The sequence below is a fragment of the Hemicordylus capensis genome, chromosome 2, assembly GCF_027244095.1.
Source record: "Hemicordylus capensis ecotype Gifberg chromosome 2, rHemCap1.1.pri, whole genome shotgun sequence".
Classification (NCBI taxonomy): domain Eukaryota; kingdom Metazoa; phylum Chordata; class Lepidosauria; order Squamata; family Cordylidae; genus Hemicordylus; species Hemicordylus capensis.
In genome coordinates this window covers 10,787,390-10,803,821 of record NC_069658.1, presented here as the reverse complement: position 1 = coordinate 10,803,821, position 16,432 = coordinate 10,787,390, and the positions used below count along the sequence as shown (strand labels likewise).

The window sequence follows — 16,432 nt, the reverse complement described above, 5'->3', positions numbered from 1 at the left end:
AGCACAGACGTCGTGATTGATCTTGGCTTGCTTTTTACCACAGACAGAAATAGAATTCTTTTGGGCTCATGTGGGTAAGGGAGGTGTGAGTGCATGCTACAGAGGCTCAGGGATGTTGAGCGGAACAAAGATTTAACTGTAGTGATTTAACTGGGTGATGTCTGATTTGGCCCACCATCTACGAATGCTGGAGCAGTGAAAAGGGCGAATTTACTGTTTGGTGTTATCAGAAAAGGATTTGCATGAGGGAAAGCTGGGCGAAAAGAAACCAGGGAGAAAAGCTGTCAACAGGAAGAGCAAAAAAGTGAAGAACTAAGATATAAAGGCTGTTCTCTCGAGCCGCCAAGACTGGGCTAAGGAAGCTAAGCCCGGACTTGGCTGCCCATAAGAACTGCCAGGAGCCAAGGGGCCCCTGAGCGGCAAACCCACCCAGGGAACACACCACTGTTCCCTCTAAAGCGTGCTCATGTGCACACGCTCTCACATTTTCTGATGTCCGCTCAGTTAATTTTAGACTCATCTCATTCAACCTGCTCAGGTTGAATCAGGAAGGCCCCACTCTGAATGCACGTGCACACACAGTGTCTTGATACTGCCGCCCAGAACAAAACTCATTCCGCACACAGATAAAAACAATTAGAGAGAACACTGGAACCCATCTCATAAATGCGGTTAAGGCGAATGCTCTCACTTACCCATGTTTTATTTGTCCATGAGTCAGCACTGGCTGCTTTCACCTAGTGCTGACACATTGATGGACGGCTGGCCATTGCTGGGAGGGTGGGGGGAGCCTCACAATTTGCAATGCATTGTGGGATTCCCAGGGCCCACACCTCTGCGCTGCATGGGGCAGCCATGGCTCATCCCGGTATGCAATCCACGTGCCAAGCAACTCTATCCAGATCATCTGCAGGGAAGGTAAGCTGCTTCTACCTTCCTCACTGCCCCCTCAAACCTGCTCACGGAATTGTGAGAATGGGCTCATAATTTATGATAAATAATAACTGCCCAGAGATGTGAGCTTTGGACTATATACAAATATATTAAATACATACATACATACATACATAGGCTATAGTTCAGTAGTATAGCTTTTTTTTTTTTGCATGCAGAAATTTCCAGGTTCAATCCCTGGCATCTCCAATAAGAAACATACATGATGAAGCTTCTCTTGGCAGGGTGTTTTGTGTCTTCCAGGCAGCTTGTATCAGTATAGGGAAAGGATTCTCAAACCTGAGTCCCCCAGACATTGTTGGACCAACTCCCACAATCCCCAGCCACAGTGGCCTTTGAGCTGAAGTTCAACAATATCTGGAGACCCAAGTTTGAGAACCCCTGATGTAGGGCATATCCTCCCTCCCTCTGTAGGGCTATTCCCACGCAAGGGGAGCCTAGCCCGATTTTGCCCGATCGTGGGAGCCACCGGGCTCGCAGGCTCCCAGGCGGTTAACCTGCCTAAGCACCCCTCCCCTAAAACCAGCGAGCGCTCCGCAAACCCGGGGTTTTTTAAATCATGAGTAGCCACGGCGCAGCTCCAGTCACAGAGCTGGCAATCATGTGGGCGGCCGCTCTCCCCGCTCACTCTCCAAAACCGGGTCTCACTGATCGTGAGACACACCTCTCTCTCTCTCTCTCCCTCCTGCACATACTTGCTGGATGGCTCTGGGCCAGTCAATTCTCTCTCAGCCTAACCTACTTCACAAGGTTGTTGTGAGAGGAAACGTAAGTATGTAGTACACCGCTCTGGGCTCCCTGGAGGAAGAGCGGGATATAAATGCAATAACAACAACAATAACAACAACAACCTGGACCTCCTGCATGCAAAGCAGATTCATGGAGGACAGGTCTATCAATGGCTTAGCATTGGCTAAGCTGGTGGCTGTGGGCCACCTCCAGCCTCAGAGGCACAATGCCTCTCAATACCAGTTGTAGGGGAGCAACAGCAGGAGAGAGGGCATGTCTTCATCTCTTTAGTCTGAGGGCTATAGGCCACCTCCAGCCACGGAGGCACAATGCCTCTCAATCTCATTTGCAGGGGAGCAACAGCAGGAGAGAGGACATGCACATACATCTTGCCTGTGGGCTTCTCAGAGTCATCTGGTGGGCCACTGTGTGAAACAGGATGAAGGACTAGATGGGCCTCCTTGGGCCTGATCCAGCAGGGCTGTTCTTATGTTCACCACAGAGCTATGGCTCCATCCCCAGTGTGCACAGATGCATAACTATATTACACACGGGCAGGACACTTTAAATGTATAGTTCGGCCTTCAATTTCTTCAATTTTTGCAACAGCAGTTGGATTTTTTTTTTTTAAAAAAAGTAGAAAAAAACAGGTCCGCGCCCCGAAATTTTGACAGAAGGGGAGAGAAAGAGAGAGGGGAGGTAAAGGTAGCATTACATAGGCATTTGGGGAGGGAGTCCCCTCCAAGGGAGGAAAAATAGTCAGAATCATTTAAGAGTCAAAGTGATGTTATCCAATTGTGGCTGTAAGGCCTGGGAGAGGGGTATTTGACACCATTTGCATTTAAATGATCATATTAATGCAACCAACCTACAGACAGACAGGCAGACTGCCTTGCATAAGCATACAACTAAGTGAGGGTCAATCACAGGTCCCTGCCCACCTGATTGGGTAGATGATTTGCCTCCCCCATTGGTCTGAGCACCAGACCCAACACGTTTTGGAAATTTAGCGCTGCCTGGTGTGTCAAAGCAATTTTAGATGTCACTTCCCACATTCTTTGTTTTGGGTACATTTAAGAGTGTTCTTTCCCCCCATGTGTGAATGCAACAACCAGGTGTTGGAAAACATGGTATAGTCTGCACCACACAGGCAAACTTTTCAGAGCACCAAGAGTGGCTGCAGTTCCTCGTTGAGCATATGCTCAGGGTGGTCTTGTGGCAGCAGGCATGACTTTCCCCCTTAGCTAAGCAGGGTCTGCCCTGGTTGCATATGAATGGGAGACTAGAAGTGTGAGCACTGCAAGATATTCCCCTCAGGGAATGGAGCCGCTCTGGGAAGAGCAGAAGGTTCCAAGTTCCCTCCCTGGCAGCATCTAGGTAAGATAGGGCTGAGAGAGACTCCTGCCTGCAACCTTGGAGAAGCCGCTGCCAGTCTGTGTAGACAATCCTGAGCTAGATGGACCTATGGTCTGACTCAGTATATGGCAGCTTCCTATGTTCCTATGTGGCTGAACCAAAATGTGCAGCAGCGTTATGTGTGAAATCACCCTAACTACAGGCAATTCAAGTGAAGAAAAGGAGACTGCAATTCTTGTAGAAGGACAAAAGTCAAAAGAAAATGTTGAGCCGCAGGCTCAGACAATCATAAACAGACAGATATTCATAGAGTTTAATGAGCACTCTTGGCTCCAGATTTTCTTGGCAGCAGTTGTTTTCGCTTTAATATATTTTTTTCCCCTGCTTGTAGTACAAAGTATGGCTCTGGTTAGCTAAACGCTGATGACTTTTCCATCCAAATAATACTTCTGACAATGAACAAACCAAGCTCATAATCTGCAGCTTGATGGATTAGATCATGGAGAGCCACATATATTTGCAGACATGAAAATAAACATACAGTTTTCAAAAAGCTGGAACAGCAAACTCAGTCAAGCAGGAGTTCAAGCAAAGATGACTCTCCCGCTGCCCCGTCCATGAGTAATTACTGTATTTTTCAGGCCTCTGAAGAATCTTTGTAACTTTATTGGTTCCCCACTGGCCAAGAATTTTTCCTTTCGGACACAATACCCAAACTCGTTTTTGACAGGCGAAAGCCACTGAGAAGTGACTTCCCCCCATAATGTTTGTGTAGTAACTTTAAAAACAAAACAAAACTGCTCCTCCATGAAGCGAGAGTTGGCATTTACCACTTTCCAGAGACCCATTGAAAACTGAAGCAGTAAATACCAAATCTCACCACACAGGGGAGCATTGGGAAGAAATTCTCATTGTGCACAAACATTGGGGAAAAGTCACCTTGAGGCAGATTTGCTCGTTATTGGAAGAGAGTGTAAAAAGAGCGCTGGATTTTGGGGTGCACTTTTTCTTTCCCCACCAATCTCGGAGGTGACAGCATACGTCCTGGTCATGTGGCAGTGTCAGCAAATCACAGGCATGGTGCTAGTTTGCTTTCGTTTCACAGATTTGGGGACCTCTGACATAGCAAAAGGAATGTTGGCTCTGGCGGTTGGCCTTGCCCTCTGCATGCAGGCAGCCATTTAAACACCTGCTCCTGACTGAAAGTGGATGGCTTGTCAGTCCACACCACAGGCTGGTTCTTCTGCTCTCTGCAACGTTAGTGAACCAGCAAGTCTGAGATTTCCTGGCCACACGTGCTTTTGTGGAGCATATAGGGAGAACCTAAGATTTTTCGCCGTGAAAATCCAATACTTAAACTGACATAATTAGTGTTAGATTTGAAATTGTCTAGTCAGTGTTGGTTAAAAGAAGGACCGCCTGCTCCTAAGGGTTGCTGCCCAACTTGACCAGATCTTCAGAGGGAGCTCTGTTCCACGTGCCAAAAATGAGAGAGGTTCGGTGGCTGAGCAAGTGGGACAGGGCCTTCTCAGTCATGGCCCCCAGGCTTTGGAATGCTCTCCCGGCTGAAATCCGCTCCTCAGTCTCCCTGACAGTTCCCCCCCCGGGGGGGGGGGAGTAAAGACATGGCTCTTCACCCAGGCTTTTGAATTGAGAGTTTGTTTTTTTAACTGCTGCTGCTGCTTCATGTTATATATTATGATTATTTTATGGGCTACTGCATTTTTATAGAGATATTATTTTTATATTTATGTTATCTGTACTTTTGCATTATGTATTTTAACTTTTTGAGATCATCTGTACCTTTTTTTATTTTAATTATGCATTGTTTTAATTATATTGTAAACCACTTTGAGATTATTTTAATGAACAATGAATGAATGAATGAATGAAGTCAGTGAGTCAGGTTTTTGCAGTGCAAATCTGAGATAGGTGAAAATTCAGGAGTTCTCACGACCAGTGTTCTCTCTAATTTTTTTCATCTGTGTGTGGAATGAGTTTTGTACTGGGTGGCAGTATCAAGGCATTGTATGTACACATGCATTCAGAATGGGGCCCTCCTGATTCAACCTAAGCAGGATCTAAAATTTACTGAGTGGAAATCAGAAAACTTGTGAGCGCGCACACACCTTAGAGGGAACACTGCTCATGACCTTTGCTAATGGAGCAAAGAGGCACCTTTTAAATTTGTGGATTTCTTACATTAAGCAGGCAGGGAAGCAACTGGCCCTATCTATCCACAACACACAGCATCCTTTCAATGGCTGTCGCTGGTATCTGCCTTATGTTTCTTTTTATACTGTGAGCCCTTTGGGGACAGGGAGCCATCTTTACTTATTTATTACTTATTTTTCTATGTAAACCACTTTGAGAACTTTTGCTGAAAAGCATTGAGGTCAGTCACACAATCAGAAACTGTGTTCTACCCGGGTTTGGGAGTGGTGTGTGCTCCCAGTTTTCAGTTCTGTGGAAGCAAGTTAGGAGGGAAACCTGAGCAGAAGTGATTGTGTGGAAGCAAGGGAGGAGGAAAAGCTACCCAGGTTGTCCTCCTACCTTGCTTCTGCACAGTCACTTCTACTCAGGTTTTCCTCTTACTTGCTTCCACGTAACCGGAAACTGGAACTCCTGAACCTCGGTAGAACACAATTTTCGATTGTATGAATGACCTCAGTGCTGTTGTAGCAGTAGTAGTAGTAGTGCACAGGGCTTGAAAATATCAGATTTGCCAGTTAGCTAACATTGCAGTGGTTGTGAGAATCCGCCCACTGTGTGTGCAAATGCATTTTGTATTTCAATAACCAGCTCCAAGTACATAGTCAAATTATTTTTAAGAGGCAGAAATCATGGCAATCTATATAGTCCAAATGGGATTGTTTTAATACAGGAATTGCATTTTACTCTTTCATTTCTGTTTGTCTGTTGATAACCAAAATGGGGACAACTCTGATGGTTGGCCCTGCACTTATTATTTATTTATGTATTTAAGTATTTATTTATCATATTCATATCCTGCCTGATATATACATCTCTAGGCGATGTACACATCCAAATTACAATATAAAAGGAAAAACAATCAAACACTTGCACAGAATAAAAACAATTTAAAACAATTCAGAGAGTGAAACAAACTAATTTCACAGGATAAAAACAATTAAATAGTTTCAAATTAAGTTTAATTAAAAGCCTGAGAAAACAAGGGTGCTTTTAAAAAAGCCATCAGAGATGGAGAAGCTCTTATTTTGATATTGCAAAGGCCTGGGGCAGCCACAGAGAAGGGCCGTTCCAAATTGCCACCAGACGACCTCCTGGCAACTGGAACCAGACCTCCCCAGATGATCTTAATAGGCGACAGGGTTCATGACAAAGAAGGCGGTCTCTTAGGTACCTTGGGCCTAAGCTATTCGGTTTTATAGGCAATGACCAGCACTTTGTATTTTGATCAGAAACATATTGGCAGCTAGTGCAATTCTTTCAGAATTGGTGTTTTATGGTCCGTTTGTGCTGTACCAGAGACCAAACTGGCAGCCGCATTCTGTAGCAGTTGTAGTTTCTGAACTATAATCAAGGGCAGCCCCACATAGAGTGCATTACAGTAGTCAATCCTGAAGGTCACCAACATACGTACTACCATTTTAAGGTCATTTACCCCCAGAAATGGGCATAGCTGACGTATCAGCTGAAGTTGCATGTAGCATGCAGCAGTTGCTAAACAACCCAACGCTCACTCCTGAATGAAGAAAATGATTAGGACTGTATGAGGCAGTGATGGAAAACAGCAAGTTAAAGGGGCAAGGCTGGTGGATAGCTGGCCACATCATTATGAAGCTATGCGTGTGCAGCATTTATTTGGGGGCCATTTTGCTCCCTGAACAAGGCTCTGATAGCCCAACAAAGAGCTCAGATACAGAGCAACATTTATAGTTGTGGCTTTCCCCAATAATTTAATTTTTTTTGCCTTTCCTAAGAACTTTTAAAAGGACAAACACCACTTTCCTCTAGAAAAGCAAGGCAAAAAGATCTAAAAACAAACTGGCTGTTTCTCAAATGATTTTTGGGACGTGTTCATTAGAAAGCTTACCATAGGTGCATTTTCTGAAAATGACTAGGCCCTTGGAAACATGGTGTGTGTGTGTGTGTGTGTGTGTGTGTGTGTGTGTGTGTGTGTGTGTGTGTGTTTCTTCATGCTAGTCTACATCACACTTAGCTGTGTGGTACTGAGCCTGTTTTCACATTCTGGATATTCCCATAACTCAGTTCATTCTCAGTTCTCTTTATAATTCAGAAGGGGGGGGGGGAGAAATGAAAAGAGTTAGCAGTTGAAAGGTTTTTGTGTCACTGCTTTTTCATCCTGTGAGTTCATAGAAACAATAAAGGCCCATTTGGATGATATGTCTGAGCAGCCCCTCCCATCAGGTGTTGGAGGATGTGAGCATGTATGTCCTGCACACTGTCCCCAACCTCATAACTGTGTCTATATGTGTGGTCCATCTGAACCTTCCATCATCGCACACGTAGAGAGTTGGGTCTCACGATCACTGAGACCCAGTTTTTGTGAGTGTGCGGGGCTAAGACCACTCTTCCCACACACGAGAAGGGAGGGAGCCCTGGGCGGCTGGATCAGCCGCCCTCACAATTGCCGGCTCTGTGACGGAGCCGGCGGAGGCTGGGGGGAGCGGGGGCCGATTGGCCCCTGGAAGCTCTAGCATGCCCGGCATGAGCACGCAGGGCATGCTGGCAAGACCCCCAGAGCTGGGAGGCAGCTTTTCGCCTCCCCTCCAGGGGTCTCCTCATGAGTAGTCATGCTGCGGAGCCACAGCTACTCGTGATTGGGAAGCCCGGGTTTGCAGAGCACCTGCGAGCCCGGTGGTTTACACGATCAGCAAAAATCGGGCTAGGCTCTCCTAGCCCGATTTTTGCTGATTGTGAGAATAGCCCCAGAGTCTGTTCACACGATCATATGATATTGGTTTGGGGGAGGGGGAAAGAGCTCCTACCCCGGTCTCCACAGTTGAGCAGAACCTCCTTTTGGGTCTGCAAGCCCAGTACCCGGACAACCATGGCAGCTGTGGTCTCCATGTCTGAAAGTGGGTTCTGGGTCCTCCAATGACTGAAAGAGCAATCCCAGACTGCATGGAGTTACCAGGAGACTGGCAACCCTCATTACATGGCCACGAAGGGGCAAGAGGTGGAACCAGCCCTCCTGACGGCATTGCGAGCAAAGGATCATAGAGTGTGCTTTGCAGAGCGGCACATTCACAGATAAGGCAAACACACCCAGATGACCAAAATACTGTGACAGGAGTGCTCCCTTTTCATCCTACGGAGATTAAGAGCAGGGTAGAAGCTGTGGGTTACCTAGATTTGAGCGAGCTGGGTTGGAGGGATGCCCGGGGGTTGACACAAACATGAATCCCCGGCTATACTGCTTCCTATCCTCTTTTTCCTGGTCATGAGAATGGGCTCACAATGTAGTATTTGAATCACATGTGGGGGGCAGCTCAGATAAACTGCCACCCATGTGATCATGAGGTTACCAGATGGCTTGCCAAGAGGAGAGACGGCCATATGTTCCCACATCCTGCAATGCATGGCATGAGGGACAGGTTGAACATACCAGAATTGACCCTAAGAGAGCCATTTCTAGGATACAAAGTTTACATTATAAATGATTAGCTAGAGTGTGTGGAATATCTTGTTTATGGTAGACAAAATAGCTAACACAGGGTCGCCATTATGAGGGAAACACCTCTGAATCTTGGTTGCTTAAGCATGCCCTTAATTATGACTTCCCTCCAAACTTCTCTAGAGTCCCATTCAGACATTATGCTGTATGTGTCTGTGTAGGTATCTCTACACATGTTCATATCTCTGTCTGAAAGACTGTACATGCATCCACTGTAAAAGCATCCTCAAATGCAAGGAACAAATAGGAAGAGAACTACTGCATGTGCATTGCACTTAACATGTGAAGAACTGCTGGAGGCTATTCACACACATGCGCAAAACAAGCCTAAGAAAGCCCAGCCTGGTTTTGCACGTGCCTGTGTCCTGATCCCGGTGGCACCATGGTGGCAAACCTGCCTATGAAGCCTCCCTTTAAAATGAGCTAAGGAGAGTGAGCGCTCTCCTAATCTCGTTTTTTTTTGGATCGGCTTGCAGCTGTGGCTGACAGACTGTGGCACTCTTGGTGATTGTCTGGGCGGGTGATCTGCTCGTCCGCAGGGGAGGTCAGCTTTTTGATAGGGATGTGCACGGAACTGTGGAGTGCGGTCCGATGCCAGCGTGGGTCTCCCTTTAAAGGTGGGGGTTTGCACTTACCCCCACCCTCGCTACTTCCCCCCCGCTGGCGCTCCGTTCTTCCGAAATGTTTTTGGGGTGGCAGCATTCCTCCCCGCCCCGATGTTTGCTGGAAATACCGGAAGCAGCGATCACATGTGCACCCACCACCGCACGGGCACCCGCCGTATTTCCGGCAAACAATGGGAGCAGGAGTGCCAGGGAGGAACGTTGCCACCCCAAAAACATTTCGGAAAAATGGAACACCAGTGGGGGGAAAGTGGCGGGAGGAGTAAGTGCACCCCTCCCGCCCTTAAAGAACCACTCCACCCGGCGCAGGACCAGGCCATGTTCGAACCGGTTCAGAGGCCTCTATAATGGCCTCCGGACCGGTTTGTACACATCTCTACTTTTTGAGGCTTCCTCCCCTTGACCCGTCGGAGCCATTTCTCTGATCGTGGGAAAGGGCTCTGTGTGTATGCAGATCTGTATGTCTGTACATTGGGCACAGATTATAAGGTGCTACACACGATCAGCGTGTAGAGCCAAAAAGGGTTCTGCGGGTAGAACGGGCTTGACCCGCTCTCCCCCCAAACGAGCACTCACCCCTCGGGCAGGTGGATCTCCTGCCCAGACAAGTGGCGTCCCTGCGCCCGGCTGTGGCTCGCCTGGCAGGTCTGGGGGTTGGGCAAAGGGAAGTGCCCATTAGCCTTGTTTAAGGGGGTGGCTCTGTAAGAAGGCTTGTTGCCGCGAACCACCAGGCTCGTTCTCATGAGTGAGCAAAACTGGGCTAAGGGAGCCTAGACTGGTTTTGCTCGCTCCTGAAAATTGCCCCAACATGTAAACAAAACTTTCTTCTTCTTCTGCAATAAACATGACTTATGAATAGTGCTTTGGAAAAGTTTGTTGAACAGAGAAGAATTTGTATCCCACTATTCCAGTTAACTTTGATGGAGATTAGTTGAAGTGATTAGTCTGTTCATGGCTACTGTTCGCTGCTGCCCCTTTTCCAGAAGAAAAATACACAGATGGAACATATACATAAGCTTTGTTGAAACAAAAGGAATTTCCTCAGCAGCTGTGAAAGCTGCATGGCTCCCAGTCCTGCAGGGGTTTGTGCAGTTGCTTCAGTTCAATGCTAAACACATTTCCTTGTAACCAAGACCCGTGGCTATGACTAGAAATTACTTCCAAGTAAGTGATCTTAGGAGGGCAGCACAAGTCACGACTTTTCAATGTAGTCTGACATTTCACTGTGCCACCACAAAGGCCTCTGCAAGTTGGTCTGTGGCAAACTGATTAAAATGTCATCCCATCTTAAAAAGTTTGGATGGCAAGTGGAGAGGAAAAAAACCTCCCACCACTGGTCTCCCATGAACTCAAACCACATTTTAGCTCCCTCTCTGGCTTACATGCATCGGCTTTTAAGCCTTTCTTCCAAAATGGTAATTTGTCAGACAAAAGAACACAAATCCAGGTGTCCCAAACTAGACCACTTGCCTTCCTCGTGCTGCTGTGCAAGCAACGGATTTAGCCTAAACAAAACAAAAACGTTTCCTATGCATCCACATGGTTCACTCCCCCCACCCCCTTCCTGGTTCTGTTTAGCTTCAGCTATCATATTGGTCTATGTCTCTCCTTGCCAGTGATGAATATCTTCATGTTACAGCCCTACTGCTTAGAGGCCAATGAAAATCACTTCCAAGTGGTGACTCTTCCCATGGAGGCTACTGTGGAGGCTCTAAAACAATCTCTTGGGAAAAGCTCATTGTGCTGTTTAAAATCACCTTTCCCTATAGCGGTTTTAGGGTCAAGGACCAAGCCAGCAACACTTGGGGGTCTCAGCTGCCTTGGCTGAGACCTCCTGCCATTGGGCTCCTCCCCTTCCTGCACTGTCTCCTAGGGTGGCCACTCCATTTGGTCATTATACAACATCATGGAAGAGTTGCTACCCAGATTTATTGTCCTCTTCCCTCCCCATCACTTTTCCCTCCTGTATTATTAGGTTGTAAGCTATTGTTTTAAGTTGTAAACCACCGTGAACATATTAGCAGGAGAGTGTTATATACATGTAACAAACACACACACCCATAAATACACATAAAATGCACAGTGGTAAGCAAAACTAGATGGTATCAAGAGAAGCATTTTTTTGAGAACAAGGACACTGACCTGAAGCAGCTGAGGAGTCATAGGAACTCCTGTCCTTCCGACTTGTTCTGAAGGTCTGAAGGTCCTTCTCCCTGTATGTCCCAAATCCTTCAAAACTCCTCCTTTTGCTTCCACTCCCATCATTGTCTCGCCTCTCGCTCAAGGAATTCATCTCGCCAAACACATCCAGGGACTCGGGCCTTGCACTGCTCTCGCTGTTCGCAGAGTACCTCTTCATGCACGAGTCCAGGGGGTCGTTGCTCAAATCACTTTTATCCTTGCTCTGTGCCCACTGCTGGGTGTCAGAGAGTGACAAAGTAGATAAGGTATCCACTTCAAAGTTGCTCTTGGAACCCTTGTGCCCGGTTTCGCAATGCTGGTGCTTCTGCTTCTCTTTATGCTTGCTTTTCTCGGTCAGCAAAGAGAGGTCTTTGTCGGAGACATTTAATCTTTCACTGGCTGAATGGCTGGAGAAGCCAGCAGACTTGCTAGCAAAGAGACTGCTCAGGTCATCGTGAGCCCCCAATATCCGCTCGTCCTTGTGTTTGTGCTTATGTTTGTGTTTCCTTTTGTGAAGTCGGCCACTGGGTATGCTAGTCCCTGCAACCTTTGGAGAAGTCAGTGAAGAATGCACATCCCCAAGGCCCATTCCTACGGGTGTCTGCAGATGAACGCCATGCTTCACTTTATGCTTGGCAGTATTGGGCATCTTCATGTGAGGACTCTCATGGAACTGTGGAGGGGGGACAGTAGGCCTCATAAATGGAGAAGCTGCTCCGAGCGTGTGAGACAAGTACAAAGGAGCCGGGTACTGACCATAGTAACCAAGATTCATCATAGGCATTGATGTGTAAGGCATTCCATAGGGTGCATAGTAACTCCCACTGGGAATAGGGTAACCAAACCCTTGTAAGAAAGGCACCTTCGTCATGGTGTCATTGGTTTTGGCAGGTCTACCACGCTTCTTCTTAGACTTCATGTCGGAGGTCCTGCGAAGATACAGCAATGGGTCATACTGGAAATATGGCACAGGGTAATAGTGATCAAAGTTAATCCTGAAAATGCTGGGGTACGGATTTTCATGGTAAAAGGTGTAGCTCCGGTGGGAAATCCTGAACATTTGGAACTTGCTGATGAGCTCTTCTAGGTCTGCCAGGAACTGCAGGTCATCCCTGTTCTGCAGATTTTTCCTTTTCCTCTTGTGCTTTGGTTTTTTCATAGTCTCGTGAGAGAGAAAGTTGTCGACAATGAGATGCTTCTGCCGGTGGCTATGCCTGTTCTTAGTGCTGGTGTCAGATTGAATGGCCTCAGGATTGTCCAGACTGCAGAAATCAAACGAGTACCTTCTGCGAGATTCTGAAGTCTTCTCTGCTTGGTCAGAAGTGCTGTTGTTGTCTGTTCCTATCCCGCTATCACTCGGTATGGTTTCCTCACTGTGGGATTCGCTCACTGGAGACAACGTGACTTCCTTGAGGGAGCCGATGTCGCAAAGGTGAGAAGGAGAGTTTGCCATTAGCCTGGGTGGGGACAACTTCCAAGTCCCGCCGTGGATCCCTTTCTGAGTCTTTGTCGGGAGGGCGCTGATGGGCTGCAGGTTTGGCATAGTTTTCAATTCTGAAAAACTGGTTTCAGTGCTGGCGGGGCTAAGGTTGCCGTTAGACCCCACTAACTGTGTCGAAAGGGGATGAACAGCTGCTGGTGATGGTGCCACAAGGGACTGCAGGTTGGAAGGCACTGCTGGGTTTTCTGGCTGGCTGGAAACAGGCCTCAAATGCTTGATGGCTGTCTTCGGTTCTTCCAGTGGGGGTTGCAACTCAGATCTTGGCTTCCTTCCCCTTTTCTTGCCAATGTAAATAGTCCCCCTCTTGCTCACATTTATTTGCTTTCCTAGTCTGGCATCAATGGTTGGAGCCCCCGTACTGGCTGGTGGCTGCGTTTTTGTTTTCAAAGCTATGCTACTAGAGCAGGATAAGATCTGGCTCAGGAGATTCTTCCTCTTGAGGGTCTTCATTTTGTTGATGGTCTTGATGGTCTTCTTATCCAACACACCTAGCTTGCCCACCTTTTTGTGAAATTTCAGCTCACTGATAGAATTCTCTTCTCCTGGAGCCATCTGGGCCAACTTTGCTAAATTTCGTCTCCTCTTCCTTTTTTTCGTCCCAGGAAATTCCCGATTAATTGGACTGACTGGGCTGGTAGATGTTCCTTCATGGATGGTTTCTACAGTGAGCAGAGGTTGTTTCTTTGGTCTCCCCCGCTTCTTCTTGATGGGAGTAATCACAGTAAGACTGTCTGTATTGGTATACAGAGGACTCGATGGAGTTATGGGATATGCTGAGGGAGGTTCTACCATCAGTTTCTCAGAGGGGCCCAGAGAAGGTTCCCGGAGCACATTTTTAGGTTTGCTGCAAGTCCATCTACGTTTTGCTGCAAACTTTGGATGCTGACTCTCTGACTGTTTGCTGGGTGGAGGGATATCATTGGTCACTGATGCAGATGTCACAACTGTGGACTTTCTGAGCCTGGTGGCATTGGTGGTGGGAGATTTGTTGGCTATCTCATTGGTTTCCATTGGTACCAAGGGAGGCTCACTCTCAGTAGCTTTCCCTTGCTTTGTGACTCGCAGATCTTTCTTGCACATCTCTGCTTGTGAGTTAGTCCTGCTGGTTACATCATTGCTCACAGGATGTCCGGAGGGCGGGGTTTTCTCTGGGACATGCTTGTCCACAGCGGTTTTTGCAGACTGCCGTTTCTTCCTTTTGTGGCCAGGTGACTCAATTGTTGGGGTCTTGATCGGGATAGTGATTCGCATGTGACTAGCATCATTTTCGGAACTGCAAGCAGAGTTTGGGCTTTGCTTGGAGGGTGATGGCTTGCTTGTGTTGGATTCCTTTTTCCCTTCCATGCTGTCATGGGTTTTGGCCTCAAATGACTTTTGAACATTTTTCACCCATTCTATGTCTGCATTTTGGATGGTTTGGTTGATTAAGTCTTTTTTACTGGACTTTTTCTTTGTGTTGCCAGTGGGCGGATCAGGGGCTTCCATTTGCCCCCCTCCTTCTTGACTCACTCGCGGTGAAAAGCCATTGCAGTCAGATGGGTTGTTAGGCTGGGAAATTACACCAAGAGCGTTTGACCCCGGGGCTACACTGCATGCAGCAAGGTCTTTGTTATTACTGCTCGACAACTGACCCCATGTGTTGCTGGCATTAGATTTCTTCGCTTGGGACTTGCTGAAAGACACAGTGGGCTCCAAAGCAGGGATCTTGGCAGAACTAGTGGCTTCTCGCATTGGCTCTGGGTCAACGAAGCAGGCTTGGGAAACCGATCCAGATTCAGAGCTCGTTGACCAGTCGAGATGATGCTGGTTGTTGCTTTTTTGCTGGTGCCGTGATTTTAAGGTGTCACTGGTGAAGGTGTCCTGCTGGAGGTCTGGATCATAGTGCACAGCAGAATGCTTTTGCAGCCTGTCATAAACCTGGAAAGGAAAAGAAGAAGAAATGATGAGAAGGCTGTATCTTGTCGTTCTCAAAACATTTTCAGTATGTTTCTTGCAGATAAATGAGCTGAATGATATGACTGTCTTGAAATGTTTTTCAGTTAGAACAGTTAAACTCTCATTCTAGATACATTTGTAGGGAATACGCTAGGAACGAGTGGTAACCTGCAAGAAACTTTTGCAGTTTATTCCCAACCCGTAAGAGGAATGTTCAGGATATCAGACAACATGGGATAGAAGCTTACCAGGGTTGGCAGATGGGGGGGGGGGGAGGGAAAAGGACACGTTTTTCCTTCCCTACCCTCCTGACACCTCCCCCTGCTATTCTACATAAGGACAACCCCGCTGGATCAGGCCCAAGGCCTATCTAGTCCAATATCCTCTCCTACAGTGGCCCACCAGATGACCCCGAGAAGCCCATAGGCAAGAGGTGAGGGCATGCCCTCTCCCCTGCTGTTGCTCCCCTGCAACAGGCATCTTGCCTCTGAGGCTGGAGATGGCCTATAGCCCTCAGACTAGACATCGTGCTCAAGGATTCAGAGCGAGTGCTTCATTATGTGTATACCTATTTCTGGAGTCTGGGGGAAAGAAGGAGCGAGTGGTTTCCTTTCTCTGCTCCTGCAACCTCCCTGCACAGCATTTGTGCACTCTTGGTTGTGCAAGTGCAGCGTTCATCTGGATATTGTCCGGCAATTTCAGCAGAGAAATACTACCAACAAACCAAAAGGTCTGTGTAGTGCAGTGGCTGGATTGCTCGACTTAAAGCAGAAGGACGGGAGTTCAAGTCCCCATTTGGCCATGAAGCTCCCTGGGTGACCTTTGATAAGCCACAATCTGCCTGGCAGGCTGGAATGAGAGAAGGGGCAGGATAACAATCTGCATATTCTGCCCTGAGCTTCTTAGAAGATGAGGAAGGCATAAATGTGACAGATACGATCATATGTGCACCATTGACCTTAGAAAAACACACTCAAATGATACTGATTATGGGCTACAAAGCACCCCACCCATGTAGATTCCACCCTCCCTTAAGTGCCAAGTTACAATTCCTAATTCCATCCTCACCACACTGACGTAAATAGGTAACGTTGGGGGACAGTGACTTGTCTGATGATACCCACCAAGATATGGCCGAATAGAGATCTGAAATCTGGTTTCCCCGCAATCTATCCACAGTACGCTACTGATCCCATGACACTGGCTTCTCAGCTTAAAGCAACATTTCCAATTATCTCCATGTGGGACAAGCTGCCCTCTTTTGGACTTTTGAGGATGGGGGCAAAAGATGCTCAGTGGTGGAGCATCTCCTTGGCATGCAGAAGGCCCCAAATTTAATCCCTAGCTTCTCCAGGCAGGGCGGGGAAGGACTCCTGCTTGAAATCCTGGAGAGCCACTCGCAGTCTGTGTAGGTGGACCAGTGCTCTGACTTGGGATTGGGCAGCTTCCTCTGTCCCTAGGGCCAGACCA

At 47.4% G+C, this 16,432-nt stretch overlaps 1 protein-coding gene across 4 annotated transcripts in view; it reads right to left on the bottom strand.

Moving 5' to 3' along the window:
* The window catches only part of SETBP1 (SET binding protein 1), a 357,781-nt gene that overhangs the window by 85,259 nt on the left and 256,090 nt on the right, over positions 1-16,432 (bottom strand). For all 4 annotated transcript variants that reach the window (XM_053295525.1, XM_053295524.1, XM_053295526.1 and 1 more), the window contains exon 3: positions 11,488-14,944. In XM_053295525.1, coding sequence (XP_053151500.1) covers positions 11,488-14,944 — 3,457 coding nt within the window. The remainder of the gene's footprint in view (positions 1-11,487; positions 14,945-16,432) is intronic.